At 45.9% G+C, this 26,202-nt stretch overlaps 1 protein-coding gene across 1 annotated transcript in view; it reads right to left on the reverse strand.

The window, feature by feature from the left end:
• LOC117355378 (1-phosphatidylinositol 4,5-bisphosphate phosphodiesterase gamma-1-like) overlaps positions 1–26,202 on the reverse strand; it is a 204,213-nt gene that overhangs the window by 56,535 nt on the left and 121,476 nt on the right. Inside the window, exons 15-19 of the mRNA XM_033933848.1 lie at positions 24,951–25,070; positions 21,915–22,022; positions 20,594–20,781; positions 15,716–15,916; positions 2,557–2,676 (exon numbers count right to left, since the gene is read on the reverse strand). Coding sequence (XP_033789739.1) covers positions 2,557–2,676; positions 15,716–15,916; positions 20,594–20,781; positions 21,915–22,022; positions 24,951–25,070 — 737 coding nt within the window. The remainder of the gene's footprint in view (positions 1–2,556; positions 2,677–15,715; positions 15,917–20,593; positions 20,782–21,914; positions 22,023–24,950; positions 25,071–26,202) is intronic.

Here is a 26,202-nt window from a genome sequence, read left to right on the forward strand (position 1 = left end):
GTATTTTTCGAGAGTTACAGTCTGAGTTTGTACCTGAGGCAAGGATTTGAACCTGGCTTTCATGATTCTCATACTGCTGCTGTAATCATTAATGGAAATTAGGGAGACCTTAAGTAAGCTCTCTAGAGTAGGGACTGCAGCTCAACCAGTTTAGGAGGAGTTTCACTGTTGCTCTAAATTGCCACTAATGTTTTCTTGGGGGGTGATGTTTCTTGATGAGTTTGTTTTGCATACACTTTGCTCATAAGCTAGGGTATGTTGGAGATTGGATCAGTCTCTCGATTAATTGCTAGTGTTCATCTCAACATTTGAGGCTCCTTCTGAAATTCTTAAGGCAGCAGTTTCCAAAGTGTGGATCTATAATCCTATCTAGGGTCATGATCACAGTGCTCCCTCTCCCCCCACACAGTGGCTTCATTGGCCCTTACAGGCTGATTGGGTGCTATAATTCAACCATAAGAGCTTATAGGGAGGCAGGGCCTGCAGCAGCATTATCAGCTATTTCTATATTCAGTTTTCTACATTCTTCTCCCAGGGGAGTTCAGAATGGTTTACATTAATTTATTCAGGTACTTAAGCATTTTTCCCTGTTTGCCTCACAATCTATCTAATGTAACTGGGCCAATGGAAGGATTAAGTGATTTGTTCAGGGTCACAAGGAGCAGCGTGGGTTTGAATCCCCAACCTCAGGGTGTCGAGGCTGTAGCTTTAACCACTGCACCACTCTAGAAATCAAAATGTAGCAAAAGTGATCCAAGTGTAGGACAATCCGGCCATTGTGACATCACTGATGAGGTTGGCTCTTATTGGTGGAATGAGGCATTATGACATCACAATACCAGCTCTGGTTATCAGAGGCTGAAACTTTTCACACTATTTATTCAATTTTCTATATTCTCCCAGGAGGAGCTCAGAACAGTTTACATGAATTTATTCAGGTACTCAAACATTTTTCCCTGTCTGGCTCACAATCTATCTAATGTACCTGGGGCAATGGGGGGATTAAGTGACTTGCCCAGGGTCACAAGGAGCAGCTTGGGTTGAACCTACAACCCCAGGGTGCTGAGGCTGTAGCTTTAACCACTGCGCCACCCTCTCCCCTCAACTCACATTAAACTAGCATTAAAGCTACAACATGGAGTCACAGGCAAAAAAAGTTTGTGAAGCACCGAATATGCAGAGGTAACATATCAAGGTGGACTTGGAAATTCTTTTTAAGCCAACGACACCTGGCACAAGGGGAATAATTTCTGAATCTTCATCCTACATTTTCTTGGCGTCTGATTGTAGCCTTTGCTACTTAAGGATCTTCTTTTTCTTCTTATGTTGTACAGAATAATGACTTACCATCTTCTTCATTTCTAGAATGCTATTAGACATGAGCCTCCTATTACCGCCGATGGGGGTGGGGAGTGCTGCAGAAGGAGAGGCACATCTTATAAGCAGTCAGCCGGCATCTCTCCTCCTCACTGGCGTCTCGGGCAGTTTGCGATACACTGGTCTACACCGTTGTTTTGGGGTCATGACCCCAGTGCTCTTCAGGTACATCGATGCAAAAATGTTGACGCAATTTCTAGCAGAGGGACTGAGTCATCTTATTGTAGCATTTTGAAAACAGGTCTTTTGACATCGGCATGTTGCAACCAGGAATGAATACAAACCTAAACAACTAGGAGAAACCACCCCACGTAGAGTCAAACAGAGAAAGGAAACAAGCAGGGAACGGGATTGAACACATCAACCTCGGAACCAACAGATTTTATTTATATACACTCAAATCACAGTTAAATACATGGATAAGTACATGGATATAGAGGACTCTATATCCATGTATTTAATTGTGATTTGAGTTTATATGAATAAAATCTGTTGGTTCCAGGGTTGATGTGTTCAATCCAGCTCCCCATTTGTTTTCTCACCCAGGAATGAGACATGCAACTTTCCAGTTCTGTGCTCCTTCCCCCTCTTTTCCACCCCCTGCTCCTTCCCCTCTTCTCCATCCCCCGCTCCTTCCCCTCTTCTCCACCTCCTGCTCCTTCCCCTCTTCTCCACCCCCTCCTCCTTCCCCTCTTCTCCAACCCCCGCTCCTTCCCCTCTTCTCCAACCCCCGCTCCTTCCCCTTTTCTCCACCTCCTGCTCCTTCCCCTCTTCTCCACCCCCTGCTCCTTCCCCTCTTCTGCAACCCCCGCTCCTTCCCCTCTTCTTAATCCCCCACTCCTTCCCCTCTTCTCCCTCTCCCGCTCCTTCCCCTCTTCTCCACTAAGCAACCTATTGTACTGGACTGTTGAAAAAAATTTTTTTTAAAGTAAATAAACAGAATTGTTGGATCCACCACCTCCTGGGTACAGACTGAACTGATTCCACCCAGGGTTTAAATTCAAAACAAGTGAAAGGAGTGGGCCAGCTTGTTTGTTCAGACACAGAAGAGCTCAGGTCAAGTCCATGATACCATTTGTTCAGCCATGCTCCAATAAGAAACCATTTACGAGGGAGTTTAAAAGGCACCCACCCAAGTCCAGATCAGGGAGAGAGAGTCCCAGGCTCCTCAGCGCTCACCTGAACGAGATGGCATACGAATTGGGCTCGCTGCGCTTTCGAACAAGGAAGGCGCCATCACGGGGCACCCGCATCAGCATGTGCTCTGCCTGGAGGCGTGTCAAGTTGGCGTGATACCACCTGTATAAGGAGTGATAGAAACACAGCCTCTAAAAAAAAATATTGGGGTTAGGTCAAGAAGCATCAAATTGGTATAAAATACTGGTACATTTGCAGGGCTGCCCAAGTCCGGTCCTCGAGATCTACCGGCAGGCCAGGTTTTCAATATATCCACAATGAATATGCATGAGAGAGATTTGCCTGCACTGCCTTCTTGGTATGCAAATCTCTCTCATGGATATCCTGAAAACCTGGCCTGCCAGTAGATCTCGAGGATCGGACTTGGGCAGCCCTGACTTAGAGCAAAGAAAACGAAACATTGATGGTTTACGTAACATATGGTCACGGGAACTAATGGTGTCTATATCTGATGATCAATGGCAATTCATGTCCCTTAAACGCATCCGATGTTGTCAATCTGCCTCCATGAACCAATCACTATTTTTTGTAATCAAACGTGTAATATGGACTCCTGTTAGACTGAACAAAATTAACTCAGAATATTCTCCTCCATGTTGGTCTTGTGGACAAAAGGAAGGCTAGATCGTATGTTATTCTATTGTCCTACGGCTCATAACTTCTGGCAACAGGTGTGGAATCACATTCAAGACAAAAATTACTAGTGCTGCCCGAGTCAGAGAAAAATATTTTGATTCGATTCGATTCGATTCACTGTTAATGACACAGCTTGTTAAGTTTAAAAATGTTATTTAACCAAGGCAATATCATGTCAAAAATAGGAACATCCAAACTATAACAGAGCTGTAAAATTAGTTAGAAACATAGATTCACAGCTTCCCCAAAGCAAATCATCCCCAAAGTTTCCCCAAGCCCCCCTGCCTGATTCTCAGTTTTTCCAGGCCCCTGCCAATTCTCAGCTTCCATCCCCAGCCCCCAAGACTCACCAGTCCCCCTGCCAATTTCAGCTTCCACCCCCAGCCCCCCTGCCGATTTCAGCTTTCATCCCCAGCCCCCCTGCCGATTTCAGCTTCCATCCCCAGCCTTCCTGCCGATGTATTTACTTACTGCCTGGACTAGATATTAAATCACAGGGAAGAGAGGAGAAATGCGAGGAAAGAGCCAGCCAAATCTAGAATTTGTTGCTGCCGAGTGCCGAAGTCTGCTGCACGAGGTCCACTCGCTCGCCACTTGACTCTCCCACCACTCCTTTCATTTCTTCCGATGTAACTTCCGGTTTCGCAAAACTGGAAGTTACATTAGATGGGAAGAGTCTGGCGGCCAGCGGCATGAAATAGCCCGAAGTTCCCCGAACTCGTCTTGCGGCTGAATCGGTGAGTCCGGTTTTTATAAAAAACAAACTGATTCGAATCGATTCACCTGATTTGAATCGGTGAATCGATTCGAATCGTGAATCAGGCAGCACTAATAATTACATTTAAATGTTCCCTTGACATATGCTGGAGTGATCTTTAACCTCTTTGTGTATGTTGATATTACTAATATTTATAAAAGACTGCTGTAGCAATCTAAAGCATTTGGAAAACCTGGAAAAATGCATCCTTGTTGTCTTTCCAATTTTGGTGGAATTCAGTGTGTTGAGTTGGGAAATATGCTTAGAGATTCTCCTATGCAAGAGGCACCCAACACGTCAAACTCTCCCTTCCTTCAGTGAAAGGAATCAAAGGAGTCAAGAATTTCAGTCAATCCTTGGTTTTCAAATTGGAACAAACTTCCTCTTATTTTACGGGGTCCTGGTCCTTTTCAACTTTTTCGTAAATCTTTAAAAACTATTTTATTTGCCGAACGCTTTGGAAACTAGTCATATTAATATTTTCTGATTGTTGCTTTTTTTAAGCATTTTTTTAGTTACTGTTAACCGAGTCGAGCTCCTTTCTGACTGAAGACCTGGTATATAAAGCCAAGTTTTAGTGTAGTGGTCATAATGAAGAAGAGAGGTAAAGGGGCCAAATTTTAGATCATTATGGGCATACAAGAGTTTGCAGATAGTAATTGAATTGTAGTGAAAGAATGGAGATGTATGCATGTAGATATGGATGGATGCTGATTTTTCACCCTCTGCAAATGGGATGGGTGGGGTGGGGGGAGGGAGTTTCATTTTAAGGATTTCGCCTTTTAATATCCTAAGCTTTGTGTTAATAGTATATGAGCAATCTGTTTAATACAAGGGTCATTTCATAAATAATGCACACTATTTTTTTAAATTTAAATGGTTTTTTTTTCTAAGTATTTCTTTACAGTCCTTCAATATAGTCTCCCTGCTTTGCAATGACCAAGTCCCAACGTCTGGGAAGCTTCATTATTCCATCCAAGACACTGTTTTTGTTCAGTTGCCGAATAGCTCAGGTACCGGCGGAAGAAAGCTGATGCAAAACGATGTCCACGCATAGGTTGTTTCAATTTTGGAAAAAGGTCGAAGTCTGGTGGACACATGCCTGGACTGTAGGGAGCATGAGGTAACACCTCCCAGCCATATTCGTGTAATTTTTCAATGACATTCCCTAAGCTGTGCCTTCGACCTAGTTGACCACACCATCCTGTTGAACTGTCTTGAATCATTAGGCATCACAGGAAACACTTACAACTGGTTCCAGGGATTCCTCAAACTCAGATCCTACCAGGTATTCAAAGAAGACAAATTCTCCTTCTGATGGAATAACAACTGCGGACTACTGCAACATTATATATCTGGGAGCTTATAAGAAGACACTCCACAAGCTAAGATTAATCCAAAACACTGCAGTCCAACTCAGGTTTGGATTTAAAAAATGGGAACACATCACCCCATACTTCCAAATACTCCACTGGTTGCCGGTGGAATCCAGAATACTCTTCAAGCATGCCTGCATCAGCTACAAAGCGGTCTTTGGGATGCTACCAACTTACCTCGCCTCCCAATTCTTCCTCAACTACCCTAGTAAGAACTCTCGCAGAATAATTCTCTTTAATTACCCATCTCTGAAATCATGTCACTACAAGAAGTTCCTTGACAGAATGCTATCATTCCAGGCAGCCAAACTGAACACATGGCTCGTAAAACCCATACTCGAGGCCGCGTCATACACTGACTTCAGAAAATCACTGAAGACAATTTGAGTTCTCTTCCATTGACAATTTTTATCCCTGAAAGGGCTTTCTCTCCCATTACCCCTCTTACCCCCATTGCATGTACATTGTTGTAAACCTCTCTTTTTCTCATTGCATGCATCTTCCTGTAAACTGCCCCGAACTCATGTATCCTGTTGTAAACCGCTCTGTACCTCTGTATCCTGTTGTAATCATTTGTTGCTTGTTACAATCTTCTCGTATTCTCATTGCATGTATCTTCCTGCAAACCGCTCTGAACTTATGTATCTTGTTGTAAACCGCTCTGACCTTATGTATCTTGTTGTAAACATATGTTTCTTGGTGTAATCATCGCAAACACTCATTGCATGAATCTTGCTGTAAACCGCTTCGAACTTATGGTATAGCGGTATATAAAAAATAAAATTATTATTATTATTATTATGTGCAGGCGAGTATTGTGACGAATGAGTGGTCCAGCCAAGAACAACTGAGGTCGGGTTTTGTGCATTTTTCTGCACATTTTTTTAATTTTTTTTTTAAATTTATACTTTTACAAATTAACAAATCAATCAATACTTGAAAGGAAATATAACAATCCAATAAGGAAAATAAATATTAATTATAAAATAATAACACATAGTAACTATGATTAAAGTCCACAATGTGAGAGGAGAAGGAATCAGTCACTTCCAAGGGTAGTTGGATTCAAGAAATAAACTAAATTAATTCCGATAACAGAGTGCAGTTGGAGTTATTAACTAATGGCCTGCTAGGCTGATTCCATGGAGGTGTCTGGAATTCTTGTGGTTACTTTACCTTCAAGAAAAAACTGCAGTTGATCGGGTTCATAAAAAATATATCTATTACTCTGATAAGTACGGTAATGCAGCATTTACAGGGGAAACGTAATTGAAAAGTTGCCCCTAAACTCAAAACAGACTGACGACAAGCCAAAAACTTCTTACGTCTGGCTTGTGTCCACTTAGATACATCAGGAAATATAGAAATTTTGAATCCATGAAATTCCACCTTATCAGTCCTATAGAATAGGCGAAGAATTGCTTCTTTATCTTGAAGAAAGACAAAAGTTACCAATAAAGTAGCTCTAGTCATTATATCTTCTTGAGATGTCTCCAGCATACCAGTGAGATCCAATTCTCCTGGTACTGCGTTCCCTTTATCCTCCTTTGGTAAATTTAAGTAATATATCTTTTGTAATGGTGGCATATTATTTTCAGGAAATTTCAAAACGGTGTTTAAAAAAGACTGAAATAAATCCCTAGGAGATTGAAACTTGGAAACAGGAAAGTTTAAAAGTCTCAAGTTCAAATTCCTATTAGCATTTTCCAAATTTTCAATTTTCCTAGCAAGTAAAACTTTCTCCAGATTAAGTTGTAAATTAGTGGTAATCTTCTCATCTGCCACAGATTTCTCCAATTTGTCCATTCTGAGAGACTGTTGCTGGAGTTTCTCTTCAAAAGTTTTAAATTTACTATTAGAATTTTGTGTGGAAAGTACAATCTGGGAGCATACCTTGTGTAAAGTCTCCATAGCGCTCCATTATCCCAGGACAAGCAGGCAGCATATTCTTGACTGATGGGTGACGGCACCGACGGAGCCCCGGTACGGACAATTTTAGAGTGATTGCACTCTAAGAACTTGGAAAGTTCTAGCAGGCCGCACCGCGCACGCGCGAGTGCCTTCCCGCCCGACGGAGGCGCGCGGTCCCCAGTTTCTTAGTTTCCGCAGAGCTAAGAAGACGCACTTTTCAACGGCTGTTGAAAACTTTTTTCTCTTTCGCCTTCCCGCTCGCGTAAACTCGTTGGGAAATATTGTTTCCCTCATTTTATTTTATTTTCTTTTTAAAAAATAAAAAATAAAAAATCTTAATTCGTTTTTCTTTCATTTTTTCGGTTTCGCCCCAGCGGGGCCTGTTGCCACCATCGAGGCCTCGGCCTTCGATTTGGCTGAAGCCGTTTTTACATTCATGCCCCCTCAACCCGGGTTTAAGAAGTGCCAGCGGTGCGCTCGACCAATTTCACTCACAGACCCGCACAACTGGTGTCTACAGTGTCTTGGTCCTGACCATCGAGCATCTACCTGCACCCGCTGTGCCACTCTTAAAAAGAGAACTTTAAAAAATCGACAAATCCAACAGCGATTATTGTTTGGTACCGAGATGTCGGATTCGGCGGCACCGGTCCCCACTTCGACCCCGACGCAGTCGGCACCTGCCTCGTCGACACCGCGCGACACCGCGCCGGTGTCGCACCCTTCAGGTAAGCCGGCTAAGAAGCCTTCCCCGCTGGAGCGCCCTCCGGTCTCAGTGGCAGCAAGCCCAATCCTGCCGACCTCGAGGCGCCCGCGGAAGCGCTCCGCTCCGATTGAGGTAAGTCCCTTGACATCGGGTTCCTCTTCGGAGTGTAGAGCGGCACCCAAGGTACCGCAGAAGAAAAAAGCGGTACCGGTGCCTTCACTGGACGAGCGCATTGCCGCCGTCCTGCAAGTACAGCTTAAAGAACAACTACAGCAGCTGTTACCTGCTCTTCTGACACCGAGCCTTCCAGTCCTGGTCCGGTCTGAGCCTCCGGTACCGACAGTGGACCAGCCTCCTTTGTCAGCATCCACCTTGTCGGTACCGATGCATACTACTTCCTCGGTATCTATGCCGGTCTTAGCGCCGGAACCGAGATCCTTACACCAGGCTGTTCAAACCTCGGCGCCAACACAGCCTATAACATCTCCCGGTACCGTTTCACAGAGGTCTGGGAAGTCGATGCATAAAACTCGACACCTAGAACCCTCCACACCGGAATCCCGGGACCGCAGTTTTCAAGTAAGGGACCCTGATCTGTGGGGCGATTCGGAGGACCCTCTTCTCTCAGAGGGAGAGTGTTCATCAGGAGAAGAGGATCCTTCTGTTTTAGATCTGTCCTCTAAACTTGATGCAACTTCTTTCACCTCTTTTCTCAAAGAGATGTGTGAATCTCTCTCTATTCCCTTGGAGGCTGAATCCAAAAAATCCAAGGCATTTCTCGATGCTCTGGATTTTGACCAGCCTCCAAGGGAATTTCTCAAACTACCTCTCCATGACATATTAAGAGAGACATTTTACAAAAATCTAGAGACACCCTTGACCATCCCAGGAGCTCCCTGCAAACTGGACTCCTTGTATAAGGTCATACCTATTCCAGGCTTTGACAAGCCGCAACTCCCCCATGAGTCTTTACTGGTGGAATCTACTTTAAAGAAATCCACGGGGGCTAGTGTATACGCTTCTGTCCCTCCTGGCAGAGAAGGTAAGGCCATGGATAAGTTTGGCAAGAGGTTGTATCAAAATGCGATGCTAGCAAATAGATCAGGGAACTATGCTTTCCATTTTTCTTTTTACCTTAAGCATCTCATTCAGACTTTGTCATCTTTTGAGAAATATCTCCCTGACCGTAAAAAATCCGCCTTTCGCCAAACTTCTTCATCGCTCTTACAACTGCGCAAGTTCATGGTCAGATCAATCTATGACACCTTTGAGCTGACCTCTAGGGCCACGGCTATGTCGGTAGCTATGCGGCGACTGGCCTGGCTCAGAGTTTCAGAACTCGATGTCAATCATCAAGATCGACTGGCCAATGCACCTTGTTTGGGGGATGAGCTGTTTGGGGAATCCATGGACTCCACTACTCAGAAACTCTCAGCTCATGAGACTCGATGGGACACTCTCCTTAAGACAAAGAAGAAGACCCCACCTACTAGGCCTTTTCGCCAACAATCGGCCTATCAACGTAGATTTGTGGCTCGTCCTTTACCTCAGACATAGCAACAACCCAGGCGTCAGAGGCAACAACAGAGGCAAGTTGCTCGACCAGCACAGCAGCAACAGCAGGTGAAACCTCCCCCTTCACAGAAATCAACTCAACCCTTTTGACTTGGTTCTCCAGGACATAGCCAGTCTCCCTCCTTCTGCCCATCTTCAGCAGCCCATAGGAGGACGCCTTACTCATTTCATAAGCCGTTGGGAAATCATCACCTCGGATCAGTGGGTCCTCAACATCATCCACCACGGCTACTCTCTCAATTTCCAGACTCTTCCTGCCTAAAGTCTGCCAAGAGAGTCTGCTTTGAACACTCCTCAGTCTTCCCTCCTTCTTCAAGAGGTTCAATCCCTCCTTCTTCTGAACGCCATAGAGGAAGTTCCTCTAGATCAAAAGGGGCAGGGATTTTACTCCCGTTACTTTCTAGTCCCCAAAAAAACAGGAGATCTCAGACCCATTTTAGATTTTCGCAATCTCAACAAATGCTTGGTAAAAGAGAAATTCAAGATGCTTTCTCTGGCTACTCTTTATCCTCTTCTCAATCAAGGCGACCGGCTATGTTCCCTAGATCTCAAAGAAGCATACACTCACATACCGGTCAATCTGGCCTCCAGACAGTACCTCCGCTTCATGATCAACCGTTGTCATTACCAATACAAGGTGCTACCCTTCGGTCTTGCTTCCTCTCCAAGAGTGTTCACCAAATGTCTGATTGTGGTGGCCGTCTTTCTACGTTCCCACCTCCTTCAGGTGTTTCCTTACCTGGATGATTGGTTGATAAAGGCCAATTCTTCTCAGATAGTACTCCAGGCCACCAACCAGACCATCATGTTTCTACAACTTCTGGGGTTCGAGATCAATCTACCCAAATCTCATATTATCCCCACTCAGAGACTTCAATTCATTGGAGCGGTGCTGGACACAGTCCTCATGAGAGCATTTCTGCCGTCCAACCGTCTTCACACTCTCCAATCTCTGTGTCAGCAGGTGCTTCATCAACGCTCCATCTCTGCCAAGCAAATGATGATCTCTGCCAAGCAAATGATGACATGGCCTCCACAGTTCATGTCACACCCTTCGCACGTCTCCACCTACGCACCCCTCAATGGACCCTAGCGACCCAATGGTCCCAAGCGACGGATCCTTGCTCACGACACATATCTGTGACATCCTCTCTTCGTCAGTCTCTACAATGGTGGTTGATATCCTCAAATCTCTTCAGAGGTCTTTTGTTCCATCTACCTCCTCATCAACTTATCATCACCACCGACGCCTCCCCTTATGCCTGGGGAGCTCATTTGAACGAATTCCAAATTCAAGGACTTTGGACAGCCCAGGAAATGAAACATCACATCAACTTCCTGGAACTCAGAGCGATGTTTTATGCCCTCAAGGCCTTCCAGCATCTTCTCTTTCCTCAGGTCCTTCTACTGTGCACAGACAATCAAGTTGCAATGTACTACATCAACAAGCAGGGTGGGACGGGCTCTCGCCTCTTGTGCCAGGAAGCTCAGAAGATTTGGGCTTGGGCCATAGATCACCACCTATTCCTGAAAGCTATCTACATTCAGGGAGAACAGAATTCCTTAGCGGACAAGCTCAGCAGAATTCTCCAGCCTCACGAGTGGACACTCGATCCTTTCACTCTGCAGTCCATCTTCGCTCAGTGGGGCACTCCTCAGATAGACCTCTTTGCAGCTTCTCACAATCATCAGCTGCCCCACTTCTGCTCCAGACTCTACTCTCCTCACCGTCTGGCAGAGGATGCATTTCTCCTGGATTGGTCCAATCTCTTCCTGTATGCTTTCCCTCCTCTGCCTCTCATGCTCCGGACCTTGTTCAAGCTCCAGAGGGAACAGGCCACCATGATTCTGATTGCACCACGGTGGCCCAGGCAACATTGGTTCTCCCTTCTACTTCAACTCAGTTCCAGGGAACCTATTCTACTTCCACAATTTCCTTCTCTGCTTACACAACGTCAGGAGACCCTTCTGCATCCCAATCTCCAGTCTCTGCACCTGACAGCCTGGTATCTCTCGGGCTGACTTCGAATGATACTCTTTTGTCTCAGCCCGTTCGTTCTGTTCTGGATGCCTCCAGGAAACCTGCCACTCTGCAATGTTACCATAAGAAGTGGACACGGTTTTCTTCCTGGTGTCTTCTTCATCATCATAATCCTACGTCCCTTGCTGTGGAGACCGTGTTGGATTACCTTCTTTCTTTATCTGATTCTGGTCTCAAGTCTACTTCCATCAGAGTCCACCTCAGTGCTATTGCTGCTTTTCATGAGCCAGTCCATGGGAAACTCCTTTCAGCTCATCCCTTGGTCTCCAGATTCATGCGAGGACTTTTCAATGTGAAACCACCTCTTAAACCACCTCCTGTGATCTGGGATCTTAACGTGGTTCTTTCAGCCTTAATGAAGCCTCCGTTTGAACCTTTGGCCACGGCTTCTTTAAAATTTCTCACTTGGAAGGTTCTCTTCCTGATTGCTCTCACCTCTGCCAGGAGGGTCAGTGAGCTCCATGCACTAGTAGCAGACCCACCCTTTACCGTCTTTCATCATGACAAGGTGGTTCTGCGTACTCATCCAAAGTTTCTCCCTAAGGTTGTCTCGGATTTCCATCTCAACCAATCCATTGTTCTGCCTGTCTTCTTTCCGAAACCTCACTCTCACTCTGGAGAACAGGCTCTGCATACTTTGGACTGTAAGCGGGCTTTAGCTTACTATTTAGACCGAACTAAGCCCCACAGATCATTCCCTCAACTCTTTCTGTCCTTTGATCCGAATAAATTGGGACGTCCTGTTTCTAAACGTACGCTGTCCAATTGGCTCGCAGCGTGCATTTCTTTCTGTTATGCTCAGACCGGACTGACTCTGGAAGGTTCTGTCACAGCCCATAGAGTTCGAGCCATGGCAGCATCTGTGGCTTTCCTCCGTTCCACACCTATTGAGGAAATCTGCAAGGCTGCTACTTGGTCCTCATTTCATACTTTTACATCTCACTGTTGTCTGGACGCATTCTCCAGACGGGATGGTCACTTCGGCCAATCTGTTTTGCAAAATTTGTTTTCCTAATGGCCAACCTTCCCACCATCCCTCTTTTAGTTAGCTTGGAGGTCACCCATCAGTCAAGAATATGCTGCCTGCTTGTCCTGGGATAAAGCACAGTTACTTACCGTAACAGGTGTTATCCAGGGACAGCAGGCAGATATTCTTGCGTCCCACCCACCTCCCCGGGTTGGCTTCTTAGCTGGCTTATCCTAACTGGGGACCGCGCGCCTCCGTCGGGCGGGAAGGCACTCGCGCGTGCGCGGTGCGGCCTGCTAGAACTTTCCAAGTTCTTAGAGTGCAATCACTCTAAAATTGTCCGTACCGGGGCTCCGTCGGTGCCGTCACCCATCAGTCAAGAATATCTGCCTGCTGTCCCTGGATAACACCTGTTACGGTAAGTAACTGTGCTTAATGCCTCCATGTCAATCACCGCTGGTTTAATCAGGGGAGCAGGGGTAGCTATTCCGGGGGACTCCACCATGGGATCCATCTGCACCTTCCCCATTTCCCGCTGACTTTCAGATCCTCCGGTTTCCAATGCTGACTGTAAGGAACTCAGCAAGCTGTGGTTTCCATCCGGGGTCAGGGGTGAGACCTGCAGCGCCGCCGGAGACATCAATTCCGGCGCTTCCTGTGCATCTGAGGGCGTCCCCGACATCATCCCGGGATGCAGAGGAACTCCAGGCCCGAATGAGCTAAGCGAAACGTCGCCTTCCAAGACCGAGGTCTGCCCTCCTCGATCAACAGATGCGCCCACTCCAACTGGGACAACATAAGATGTTATTGCCGCTTGCCGAGTCAATGAAGTGGAAGAGGAGGCAGGAAGCACGCTCCTCTGCTTACCCCTGCGCTTGGGCATAGCAGGTAAATCTCTAAGGAAAAAAAAAAAAAAGTTGAAAAAATTGCCGAACAGAGCAGGAGCCACTTGATAGCTCAACTCACTCCGACGCCATCTTGATTCCCGCATTTTTTTTTTTTTTGCAAAAAATCACGATAATACACTGTTGTGACACTTCTTCCACATGGAACTTTGTCTATGATGATGATGCCTTCATGATCATAAGCAAAAATCATCATTTGTTTGACTTTTGATTGAGCTCATTTAAATTATTTTGGTCGTGGGGAAGATGGAACTTTTCACTTGTCATTGAAAAACTATCCGAATACGGGTGGGAGATGTTACCTCATGAGACCACCAGACTTTGACCTTTTTCCAAAGTTGAAACAACCTATGCGTGGACATCGTTGTGCATCTCTGGAAGAGCTTTTTTCTGCCGGTACCCGAGCCATTTGGCAACTGAACTAAAACGGTGTCTTGGATGGAATAATGAAGCTTCCAGGATGTTGGGGCGTACTTGATCATTGCAAAGCAAGGAGACTATATTGAAGGATTGTAAAGAAACATAGAAACATAGAAATAGACGGCAGATAAGGGCCACGGCCCATCAAGTCTGCCCACTCCGGTGACCCTCCCTATCTATCTTTGCGGATAGATCCCACATGTCTATCCCATCTGGCCTTAAATTCCGGCACACTGCTGGTCTCAATAACCTGAAGTGGAAGACTATTCCAGCGATCAACCACCCTTTCAGTGAAGAAGAACTTCCTAGTGTCACTGTGCAGTTTCCTGCCCCTGATTTTCCACGAATGCTCCCTTGTTGCCGCGGGACCCTTGAAGAAGAAGATGTCTTCTTCCACCTTGATGCGGCCCATGAGATATTTGAATGTCTCGATCATATCTCCCCTCTCTCGACGCTCCTCGAGTGAGTAGAGCTGCAAATTCCCCAACCGCTCCTCGTACGGGAGCTCCCTGAGTCCCGAGACCATCCTGGTGGCCATCCTCTGGACCGACTCCAGTCTCAGCACATCCTTGCGGTAATGCGGCCTCCAGAATTGCACACAGTACTCCAGGTGCGGTCTCACCATGGATCTATACAGTGGCATAATGACTTCAGGTTTACGGCTGACGAAACTCCTGCGTATGCAACCTATGATTTGCCTTGCTTTGGATGAAGCTTGCTCCACTTGGTTTGCAGACTTCGTGTCTTCCCTGACAATCACCCCTAAGTCTCATTCTGTTTCAGTTCTTGTCAGGATCTCGCCATTTAGGGTGTAAATCTTGCATGGATTTTGGCTTCCCAGGTGCATGACTTTGCATTTTTTGGCATTGAAACTGAGTTGCCAGGACCTAGACCAGTGCTCCAGCAGAAGTAAGTCAAGCACTATATCGTCTGCCATTGCTTTTTTGTCTGTTGTGCTTTTGCTCACTACATTGCTCAGTTTGGCATCATCGGCGAACAATACTTGAAAAAAACCCCAAACAACATGTAAATTTAAAAAAAAAAAAAAAATAGTGTTCATTTGTTGAATGTTTAACTTTTTCTGTTAGTGACACATTGGAATTGGGATTGTGGATTGACCTTGGTTGGTTTTGTGTGATTTTTGGGAGGGGGTGGATGGTGGGTTTCAGCATATCATGGTGAAATGTGACAAGAATATTGGTACTCATTTCTGTGCTTTGTACACTGTGGTATTCTGTACTTATTTGGTTCTTTTTGAAACTTAATAAAATAAATTATTAACAAAAAAATAAAATAGTGTGCATTATTTATGAAATGACCCTTGTATGTTTCTCCTGCTTATTGTACGTTACTATATACAATTTCAATAAAATTTTGAAACAAAAAAAAGAATTTTGAAAAAAAACTAAAATTTGAAACAAAAAAAATAAATTTTGAAAAAATTTTGAAAAAAAACTAAAATTTGAAACAAAAAAAATAAATTTTGAAAAAATTTTGAAAAAAAACTAAAATTTGAAACTAAAAAAAAAAAGAAACACAGCCTCTAAATCTGTATAACATACAGTGAGTATATACAGTGCATTTATACCCTTTGATAGTTTTAGTTGACACTTCCACAACGATACGAGCCATGACATTAATGTCTAAGGTCAATAACTTGATCATGTAAGCTACACTAGATACCACACAGCCGATTTAGGGCAGGCCTGAGACCAAAGTCAGTGGGCCAATATTACCCTCTCCAGCCCTCCCCCAATTGAAGCAAAACCCAAATATAATTTGCTGTGAGGGTAGAGAAAAAAAAACCCCGTCAATCTCTTCTAGTTCTTTCTTTCTGTGACCCTTACTCTTTGTTCTCATGGGCGTTGGGTTGCGGCACGGGGTCCGTGAGCCTCATCTCAAATTCATTACACCGCAGCGGTACCTCCCGGTAGTGACAAATTAGACTGTACAGGCTGTCAAACACCAAGTTGTCCGTCAGGTAGAACTTGGTGGTTCCGGCTTCCTGGCGCGAGTGGATGCGGCAGTGCTGCACGCGGTTCGACCTCCTGTAAAAAGAGAAGGCAGAATCAGTTGGAGCCAGCCATTGCAATGGGGCTGCTCTGATAGTGCTACGTTATCATGGAACGCTACGCAAAACACGTCATGGGGAAAGGAGTGAAGGGCTCAGACAGGGTCTGCCTGAAATCCAAACCCGGCTTTGCCACAGATTTTCTGCGTGGACAAATGTCTTTATTCAGCAAAAAGGGAGCACGCTTAAACAAACAAACTAATATATACTACACAAGATGATATAAAGAAAGGTCAAATTGGATTTTCAAGGTTAACTGTAATTTTCCTTCATTAAATTTGGAATATGGCCCATATTCTATGGATGGTGCCAGGCTCTGGTAGACGCACTACTGCCGCCTAACTTACCTGGGAAATACCATTCCAAAAAAATTAAAAAGCTTTGGTACTACACTTCTCCCTCCAAATCCGCGGATTCGGTTATTTGCAATTCTTTTTTTTTTTAAGATCCATTTTCATTTTTCGAGCTATTTTTAAGCCCTCTTAGACCCCCCCCCCCCCCCTTTAAGCCTTACCTGGTGGTCTAGCGGGTTTTCAGGGCAGGAGCGATCTTCCTACGCTCCTGCACTCCCCTCTGCCCTCCAACCCAGCCAGCAGATTAACCCTTCCCTTTAATTGTATCCATGACATCCTGTTTGGCTGTTTAGACTGTAAGCTCTTTGGAGCAGGGACTGTCCTCTTTGTGACTCTCTACAGCGCTGCGTACATCCGGTAGTGCTATAGAAATAATTCATAGTAGTACACTTCTCCCTCCATATCCACAGGGATTAGGGGCAGAGCCGGCCCGCAAATATTAAAAAACCACGAATAATATTCGGGATAGCTCTGACCCTCCCCCCCGGCATCCCTTAAGCCAATCTTCCTACGCTCCTGCCCCGTGCAGATCACTCATAGGAAATGGCTGCCGTGTTTTTGTATGTGTCTACTAACCTAACCCGGTTCTGTATAGTATTTTAACTCCAACTTGTTTTGTTTCTTTTAAGATATTCTTTTATTACTGTACGCTGCCTAGAAATTTGATTAAGCGGTATAACAAAGTTTTTAATAAACTTGAAACTACGACGGGAGCTCACGGCAGCCATTTCCTATGAGTGATCTGCACGGGGCAGGAGCGTAGGAAGATTGGCTTAAGGGATGCTGGGGGGAGGGTCAGAGCTATCCTGAATATTATTTGTGGTTTTTTAATATTTGCGGGCCGGCTCTGCCCCTAACCCCTGTGGATATGGAGGGAGAAGTGTACTACTATGAATTATTTCTATAGCACTACCAGATGTACGCAGCGCTGTAGAGAGTCACAAAGAGGACAGTCCCTGCTCCAAAGAGCTTACAATCTAAACAGACAACAGGATGTCATGGATACAGTTAAGGGGAAGGGTTAATCTGCTGGCTGGGTTGGAGGGCAGAGGGGAGTACAGGACAATCAAGCCATTGTGACATCACTGATGAGGTTGGCTCTTATTGGTGGAATGAGGCATTATGACATCACAAGCTCAGCTCTGCTTCCCAAAGACTGAAACTTCACACTATTACTATTATAACTATTTCTATGGCACTACCAGACGCACATAGTGCTGTCCAGAGTCACAAAGAAGAAGACGGTCCCTGCTTCAAAGAACTTACAATCTAAACATCTAAGACAGACAAACAGGATGTCATGGGTACAGTTAATCCTGGACCGCACTCTAACCTTCGATGACCATACCAGTGCCCAGGTGAAAAAATGTTTCTGTACCCTCTGGAAACTGCGCACCATCAAACGTTACTTCGACCACCAAGCCTTTCGTCTACTCGTTCAATCTCTGGTATATTAGACTACTGCAACATTATTTACCTGGGATCCTATAAAAATACCATCAAACGTCTTAGAACAGTCCAAAATGCGGCCGTCCGCCTCATCTATGATCTCAAAAAATACGACCATGTTAGCCCCTACTACACCAAACTCCATTGGCTTCCAGTAGAGGCAAGGATCATCTTTAAGTTTGCCTGCCTCTGTTTCAAAACTCTTACAGGATCTTCCCCAAGCTACTTGTCGGAGCACTTTGAAATAGCAGGCCCCTCTCGCACACGAAACGCCCACCTATTCACCTTTCCCTCCCTAAAAGGCTGCCTCTACAAGAGATTCATTGATAGAACCCTAGCATTCCAAGCGGGCAAATGGAACAATTGCCTTACCGCCCTCATCTCCAACTCCCCGCCCTACCACCTGTTCAGGAAGTCACTAAAAACCTACCTCTTCGACAAATTCCGCTAACGCTGCCTTCCCCCCTTCCCTGCACCCTCCTGACCTCGATATGCCTCCATGCCCTCTGACTACGCCCCCCTCCCAAGCCACTATGGCCTCTCTTACTCAATCTCTGTTTTATCTAATTGCCCTGCCTTATCATTGCCTCACATTTAACATCACCGTAAATGTATCACCGCTATAAAATGTAACATCGCTGTATACGCACAGCCTCCTCTTTAGTATATGCCTTTTTATTACTGCTATTTATGTAACATCTCTGTAAATGTAACAACACTATAATATGTATCATCGCTGTAAATGTACAGTCTCTTCTATTGTTAACTGCATTGAACTTCCATGGTATTGCGGTATACAAGAATAAAGTTATTATTATTATTATTAATCTGGGTTGGAGAGCACAGAGTACAGGACAATCAAGCCATTGTGACATCACTGAACACTCAATGGATTCCTACCCTCCTACCTTACTAACCAATTTTGCTTTTCCAGACCAGGTCGAACCACAAGACCTCACTCATTTTTTTTCCTTTCAACCAGTTAAAGGTATATTACCCACAAAAGATTTGTGTCGAAACTCATTGCCTATCAAGCTGCTTCAAGAAACCCAGATTGGAGCCATTTAATTCGCTCTTCAACTCATATATGCATTTTAGAAAATCCTTTAAAGCATCTCTTTTCTCAAAATAAGCAATCTTAACTTAAAATAACTTTTCCTGTTACTGAAAATTCTTCAATTCTTTTATTCCTTACTAGTGTTTAAGCCCGTTACATTAACAGGTGCTAGAGTAGATGTCCGTCTGTCTGTTTTTTTTTGTTTTTTTTCTTTGTCTCTCTCTCCTTGGACGCTGCCTGTCTGTCTGTCATTTTTTCTGTCTGTGTCTCTCCCTAAGTGCCCTCAGTGCCTCCTTCCTATGGCCTTAGTGCCCCTTCTTATGTCCTTAGTGCCCCCAGTACCTCCTTCCTGTGTCCATAATGCCTCCAGTGCCTCCTTCCCATGTCCTTAGTGCCCCCAGTGCCTGCGTACTGTGTCCTTAGTGTCCCCAGTGCCTCTGTCCTGCTTAGTGCCCTCAGTGCAATCTATGTCCTTATTGATCTCAGTGCCCCTTTCTATATCCTTAGTGCCCCCAGTGCCTCCTTCCTATGTCCCCATCACTTTCTTCCAAACTTTGTCCCACCCCCCTATACCAGCCTGTCTGCCTGCCTCCCATCCCCCTGAGCAGCATGTTTTCATGTAAACCCCCCCCCCCTCCCAGCACCGACCCTACCCAGCATCCCCAATCCTTCCTATATGTCATGTGTGTCTGTCCAAGTTAGATTGTAAGCTCTTCTGAGCAGGGACCCTCTATAAATGTCAGCCCACCTCTTTGAGAGTGCTTTCGACTCCTAACTCCTCTCACCTTGGGTTCTGCATCCCCAAACCTATATGTCATGTCTGTCTGTCCAAGTTAGATTGTAAGCTCTTCAGAGCAGGAACCATCTATAAATGTCAGCCCACCTCTTTGAGAGTTCTTTCGACTCCTAACTCCTCTCACCTTGGGCTCTGCATCCCCAAACCTATATGTCATGTCTGTCTGTCCAAGTTAGATTGTAAGCTCTTCAGAGCAGGAACCATCTATAAATGTCAGCCCACCTCTTTGAGAGTTCTTTCGACTCCTAACTCCTCTCACCTTGGGCTCTGCATCCCCAACCCTATATGTCATGTCTGTCTGTCCAAGTTAGATTGTAAGCTCTTCTGAGCAGGAACTGTCAAAATGGTCAGCACCTGCATATGCCTTTCAGTGCTATATAAATTGCAAATTGAAATACTTTTCTCAGTCAGAGTAGGTAAGATTCCAGGTCATGAGTCTGATTTATGTAGCCTAAAAGCCAGGAATTTTTTTTAGGGCAAATTGGTTCAGATCACTACTGAAGGACGCAACCTTTTGTCCAGGAGACAGTAGTACCCTGCCAGACCATTTGCCCCAGAGGTTTCTGATAGTAAATGGCCATACAAGGAAGATTTATTTTCCTGTTACAACAGCTATGACTAGGGTTACCAATGTCCGGATTTACCCGGACATGTCCGGACAGGTTTTCAAAACACGGCAGTTTGTCCAGGTTTTGAAAACCACTGAGCTCGGGGCTGCGTCTGGAGGACATCGGTGCATGCACGGATGCGACGCATGACATCACACGCATGAGTGCATACATGTGAATTACATCTGCTCATGCGCAGATGCCTTCCAGACACAGCCTTGACGAATCGGGGCTCTGGGTGGGACAGGGCGGGGCTGTGGGCAGGGCCATTTGTCCTCTTTTTTTTTTTTTAGGACACAATCCTGGCTATGACAGTGTCTTCTTAGGCTGTGTGTGAGGTTCTCCTGGCATGGCAGAAGTTTCTTCCCACCCACCCGCCACCCCCACATACCAAAATGAAAGTGTGTAGTCTCCCACGAACGTCTCACTGTCCCGCACCAGGAAGGTGCCGTCTTTTCCTCCCGTCTCCGTGCAGTATTCGTGCAGCAGCTTCTCTGCGATCTGACGCCCATCGCGCCCTCCGCCCAGCTTCCCGTGGAACCACTTCTCACTAAAGTGCAGCTCATTGTTGTTAAATTCCTGTACACGCAAGATGCAGGGGAGGGAGGAGAGACACCATGGAGAAAGAGAGGGGAAAGAGGAGAGGGAAGGCAAGGCTCAGAAAACGGTGGATTGGTACAGGGAGAGACAGAAGAGAAAGGGGAGGGAGGGGAGGAGACAAAGGAGAAGATGATTCCAGCAAATGACCCAGTGCTCTCAAATGCCCCATGTAAATTTCCTCTGCAATACTGTTTTAATAGGAAACGTAATTCTGGTTCATAATGTAACACAGTAACAGACGACGCTCGATAAAGATTAATTGCTTCACTCTGTCTGACCAGTGGTCTCAAATTCACGGCCCGGGAACCACATGTGGCCCGTCAGGTACTATTTTGAGGCCCTGGGTATGTTTATCATAATCACAAAAGTAAAATAAAAGAGTTTCTTGATCATATGTCTCTTTAGCTATAAATTACCATATTATTATTAAGACTAAGCCTAAAGGAAAGATTTATAAACTATAAAGAATTTTACCTCATGCAAAACGGTCATTTCTTTAATAAGACATTAACTATTTATTTCTGAGGCCCTCCAAGTACCAACAAATCCAAAATGTGGCCCTGCAAAGGCTTTGAGTTTGTGACCACTGCTCTAGACTGTGGCTTAACTCCTGACCACGTGCAGGATTTTGTTCCTTTTCCAGTAGGTTTAGGGTTACCAGATTTTACTTTACTGTCCTCCTTACTTCCATTGCTTTCAGTGGAAGTAAAACCCGGATGTCTCAATCCATCCTCCTTACTTCCATTGCTTTCAGTGGAAGTAAAACCCAAATGTCTCAGTCCGTCCTCCTTACTTCCATTGTTTTCATTGGAAGTAAAACCCGGATGTCTCAATCCGTCCTCCTTACTTCCATTGCTTTTAGTGGAAGTAAAACCCGGATGTCTCTATCCATCCTCCTTACTTCCATTGCTTTTAGTGGAAGTAAAACCCGGATGTCTCAATCCGTCCTCCTTACTTCCATTGCTTTCAGTGGAAGTAAAACCCGGATGTCTCAGTCCGTCCTCCATTTTCTGCAGTCACATGGTAACCCTACCCCAGGTACAGGCCCCATATAGTGTAAGAAAATAAGAGTTTTTAAAGCCCCAGCTCCGGCCTTCCTTCCTGAGCTTTACCTCCTTCGGTTCTGTCTCTTCTTCATCCTCATTGGACTGGTAGTGGGATGTCTCTTCCGAGTAGTAGATCTTGTTACTTGTGAGGACAAAATAATGAGGACTCCAGGTCTGTATAAGAGAGAGAGACAATGTCAGCAGACTAACAGGGGGGGCGCAGGAAATGGGGGGGGGCAACATGATAGGAGGAGGCCGTATCTAACATTACGCACATCGACATGAATACACTCGTGCACAGGTGCTCCCCTGCAGATGTATGTATCAGTGGAAGTCCGTTGAGGACAACCGTGATATTGCCACAAATTTCATCCGTAGGTTCATCTCTGCCTTGAAGGACGAGCCCTGATTACTAGAGTTTGTAAAACTTTGGACGTGGGAAGGAAATCTTGTTTGTTAGTTCCTAACATCCATACATCCATTCATCATGGCATCACAATGGCTTACGTTAATAGTAAAAAAATAAAGAAAAAACCAGAGAAATAAAGGGTTGATATTCAAATCAATTTAAATGACCAGGAGGGGTTAGGGGTGGGCCAGGTCTCCTGTCTCGTCTCTACCCTAACTCCATCCAAGTTAGGTGGAGCAATGACCTAGCTGGTTAGCAAAGAGAGGGTTATTGGGATGAGACTCATAGTGGGGAAGAAGATTAAGAAGAGGATAAACGCTGTGAAAACATTAGAGCAAGCTTGGTCCCTTTTTAAGGACACAGTCACCGAGGCACAAAATCTATACATACCGCGTATCAACAGGGGATCCAAGAGGAAAAAGAACAAGGAACCAGCGTGGCTCACTGTAGTGGTGAAGGAAGCGATCAGAGACAAGAAGACTTCGTTTAAGGAATGGAAAAGGTCAAAAACGGACGAAAACTGGAAAAAACACAAACAACATCAAAACAGGTGCCACAAGGCGGTAAGAGGGGCCAAAAGAGACTACGAGGAAAAAATAGGCATGGAGGCGAAAAACTTCAAGCCATTCTTTTAATATATCAAGGGGAAACGACCCGCAAAGGAAGCAGTGGGGCCATTGGATGTCCATGGAATAAAGGGAGTGCTAAAGGAGGACAAGGCCATCGCTGATTAACTGAACACATTTTTTGCATCTGTGTTTACCAATGAGGATATACGCAACATACCGGAAGCCAACAGGCTATACGCAGGAAATGAAGACGGGAAACTGACAGGGTTGACAGTCAGTCTAGAAGAGGTATACAGGCAGATTGATAGGCTTACATATGATAAATCCCCGGGACCGGATGGCATCCATCCAAGGGAAATCAAGAAACTGAAAGGGGTTATAGCTGAACTGCTGCAACTAATAGCCAATCTGTCGATCAAATCAGGAAGGATTCCGGAAGACTGGAAAGTGGAGAATGTTACGCTGATCTTCAAGAAAGGTTCGAAGGGAGATCCGGGAATCTACAGACCAGTGAGTCTGACCTCGGTACCGGGAAAGATGGTAGAGGTGCTGATAAAGGACCGCATCATTGATCACCTTGACGGTCACAATCTGATGAGGACCAGCCAGCAGGGCATCAGCAAAGGAAGATCCTGGTTGACGAACCTGTTGCACTTCTTCGAGGAAGTAAACAGGCAGATAGACAAGGGCAACCAGTCGAAATTGTATATCTGGACTTTCAGAAGGCATTCGACAAGGTTCTGCATGAACGACTACTTCGGAAAATTGCGAGCCATGGAAGCGAGGGAGAAATACTCACGTGGATTAAAAACTGGCTGGAGCATAGGAAACAGAGAGTGGGGGTAAATGGACAATAGTCGGACTGGAAGAACGTCACCAGTGGGGTGCCACAGGGCTCAGTGCTTGGACACGTGCTCTTCAACATCTTTATAAACGATCTGGACATAGGTACAAGTGAGGTGATTAAATTTGCGGACGATACAAAGTTATTCAGAGTAGTGAAGACGCAGGGGGATTGTGAAGATCTGCAAAGTGACATAATCAGGCTTGAGGAATGGGCATCAACATGGCAGATGAAGTCCAACGTGGATAAGTGTAAGGTGATGCATGTCGGTAACAAAAATCTCATGCACAAATACAGGATGTCTGGGGCGGTACTTGCAGAGAACTCCTAGGAAAGAGATTTGGGAGTTCTGATCGATAAATCGATGAAGCCGTCCACACAATGTGCGGCGGCAGCAAAAAGGGTGAACAGAATGCTAGGAATGATAAAGAAGAGTATCACGAACAGATCAGAGAAGGTTATCATGGTGCTGTATCCGGCCATGGTACGCCCTCACCTGGAATACTTAGTCCAGCACTAGTCGCCGTACATGATGGATATAGCACTACTCGAAAGGGTCCAGAGAAGAGCAACAAAAATGGTTAAGGGACTGGAGGAGTTGCCGTACAATGAAAGATTAGAGAAACTGGGCCTCTTCTCCCTTGAAAGGAGGAGACTGAGAGGGGACATGATCTAAACATTCAAGATAATGAAGGGGATAGACTTAGTAGATAAAGACAGGTTGTTCACCCTCTCCAAGGTAGGGAGAACGAGAGGGCACTCTCTAAAGTTAAAAGGGGATAGATTACATACAAACGTAAGGAAGTTCTTCTTCACCCAGAGAGTGGTAGAAAACTGGAACGCTCTTCCGGAGGCTGTTATAAGGGAAAACACTCTCCAGGGATTCAAGACAAGGTTGGACAAGTTCCTGCTGAACAAGGACATATGCTGGTAGGGTTAGTCTCAGTTAGGGCGCTGGTCTTTGACCAGAGGGCCACCGTGTGCTCGGTGGACCACTGGTCTGACCCAGCAGCGGCAATTCTTACGGTCTTTTGTTCTTATATGCTTGCAGCTTAACAATGTATTTTTTGTTTTTATAATTTTGTTGTATATTTCATTAAAACTTTCGATAAAATGTTGACGTCAAAAGACTGCTCAGTTAACCGAGAAACTGCAGGATGTCGCTGGTGTCACAGGGACGAAGAATCCCAGCCACTGGCCCCATTCATGCAAAACACAAAATTCACACCTCCTGACACGAACCCACAGGCAGCTGGAGTCCCATGCAGGGGAACACCTACGTGGTCAATGGGGTCCTCCAGGTAAAGGATGCCGTTTTTGATGGAATTACTGAGGTCATTCTCCGAGTAGCTTGCCGTGGAAACTTCTTCATAGAGGTTACCTTCCACCAGCTTCTTGTGCTGAGAGACAGAACCCAAAATCCAGCGATCAGGAAAGCGTTATCACTGTGGATAGGGGTGGAAAAGAGAAAAGAAACCCAGCACCGACACGGACGTGGGCAAACACAGGCACATGCGCTGAGAATGCTGGCGAGGTGACAGGAGAAGCACTACAAACACCGAAGTACACCCAGTGGCGAAGTAAGGGGGGGGGATGATCCGCCCCGGGCGCCATATTGGTTGGGGCGTCAGCACGCCTTCTCTTCTCTGCCCTCTCCGCCTCTTCCCACTCCTCCCCTCACCATGCGCACGCCCCCCCTATCTCTGCTTCAATGTGTCCTCACAACCACGTCAGCTCTCCCGCTGACATCGCTTGCAGGTGTCGTACATAGTAAGCGACATTGGAGGGAGAGCTGCCAGGGTCGCGAGGAGCACGCTGAAGTTGTTACTCGCGTGGTGGGAGGGGAGGCGCGTGGAGGGGAGGAAGGGGTAGAGGCGGGGAGCAGAGAGGTGGAGGGGCGCCGGCTCCCCCACCAACATGGTGCCCAGGGCAGACCGCCACCCCCTTTCTACGCCACTGTGCTTAATACCCCTTGTCCAAGCAGTATATCAGATCCCAATCCCTTTTTCCGGAATATGCACAAGACAGATTTACATACGAGAAAAGCAGTTTGTGGAAATCTACATCATGCATATTTGCGTTGGATATTCTGAAGAGCTGAGTGGCCACGTGGGGAGCAGTGTAAGATTGGGATCACAGCCAAAGACCTTGCAAGACATGAGGAGCGGATGGGGAGCTCACGCCATCCTCAGGTATTATAAGCAACAGGGCCAGCTTACCTTATAGACCAGGTGAGGCTGCGGCCCAAGGGGCACCAACCCCCCAGGGCTGTGATGTCGCTGACCCATAAGTTAAGCTACCCTGTGGCTTCCCTCTTCCTCCTCCCTCTTCTAACGCTGCTGCCCTGACCAGGCAGGGTGCGGCTTCACAGACCAGCTGCTGCCAGTGGGGAGGGGGGGAATTGCAGCACCTCCCTCCTCCCTCCTCTGCCGCTACTGCTTGACACTGACGCTGCCCTTTGAAGCCGCATCCTGCCAGGACCGGGCATTAGCGTCAGAGGAGGGAGGAGTGAACTGGCCTGGGGACAGGGAA

This window comes from Geotrypetes seraphini, chromosome 2 (assembly GCF_902459505.1).
Source record: "Geotrypetes seraphini chromosome 2, aGeoSer1.1, whole genome shotgun sequence".
Taxonomy (NCBI): Eukaryota; Metazoa; Chordata; class Amphibia; order Gymnophiona; family Dermophiidae; genus Geotrypetes; species Geotrypetes seraphini.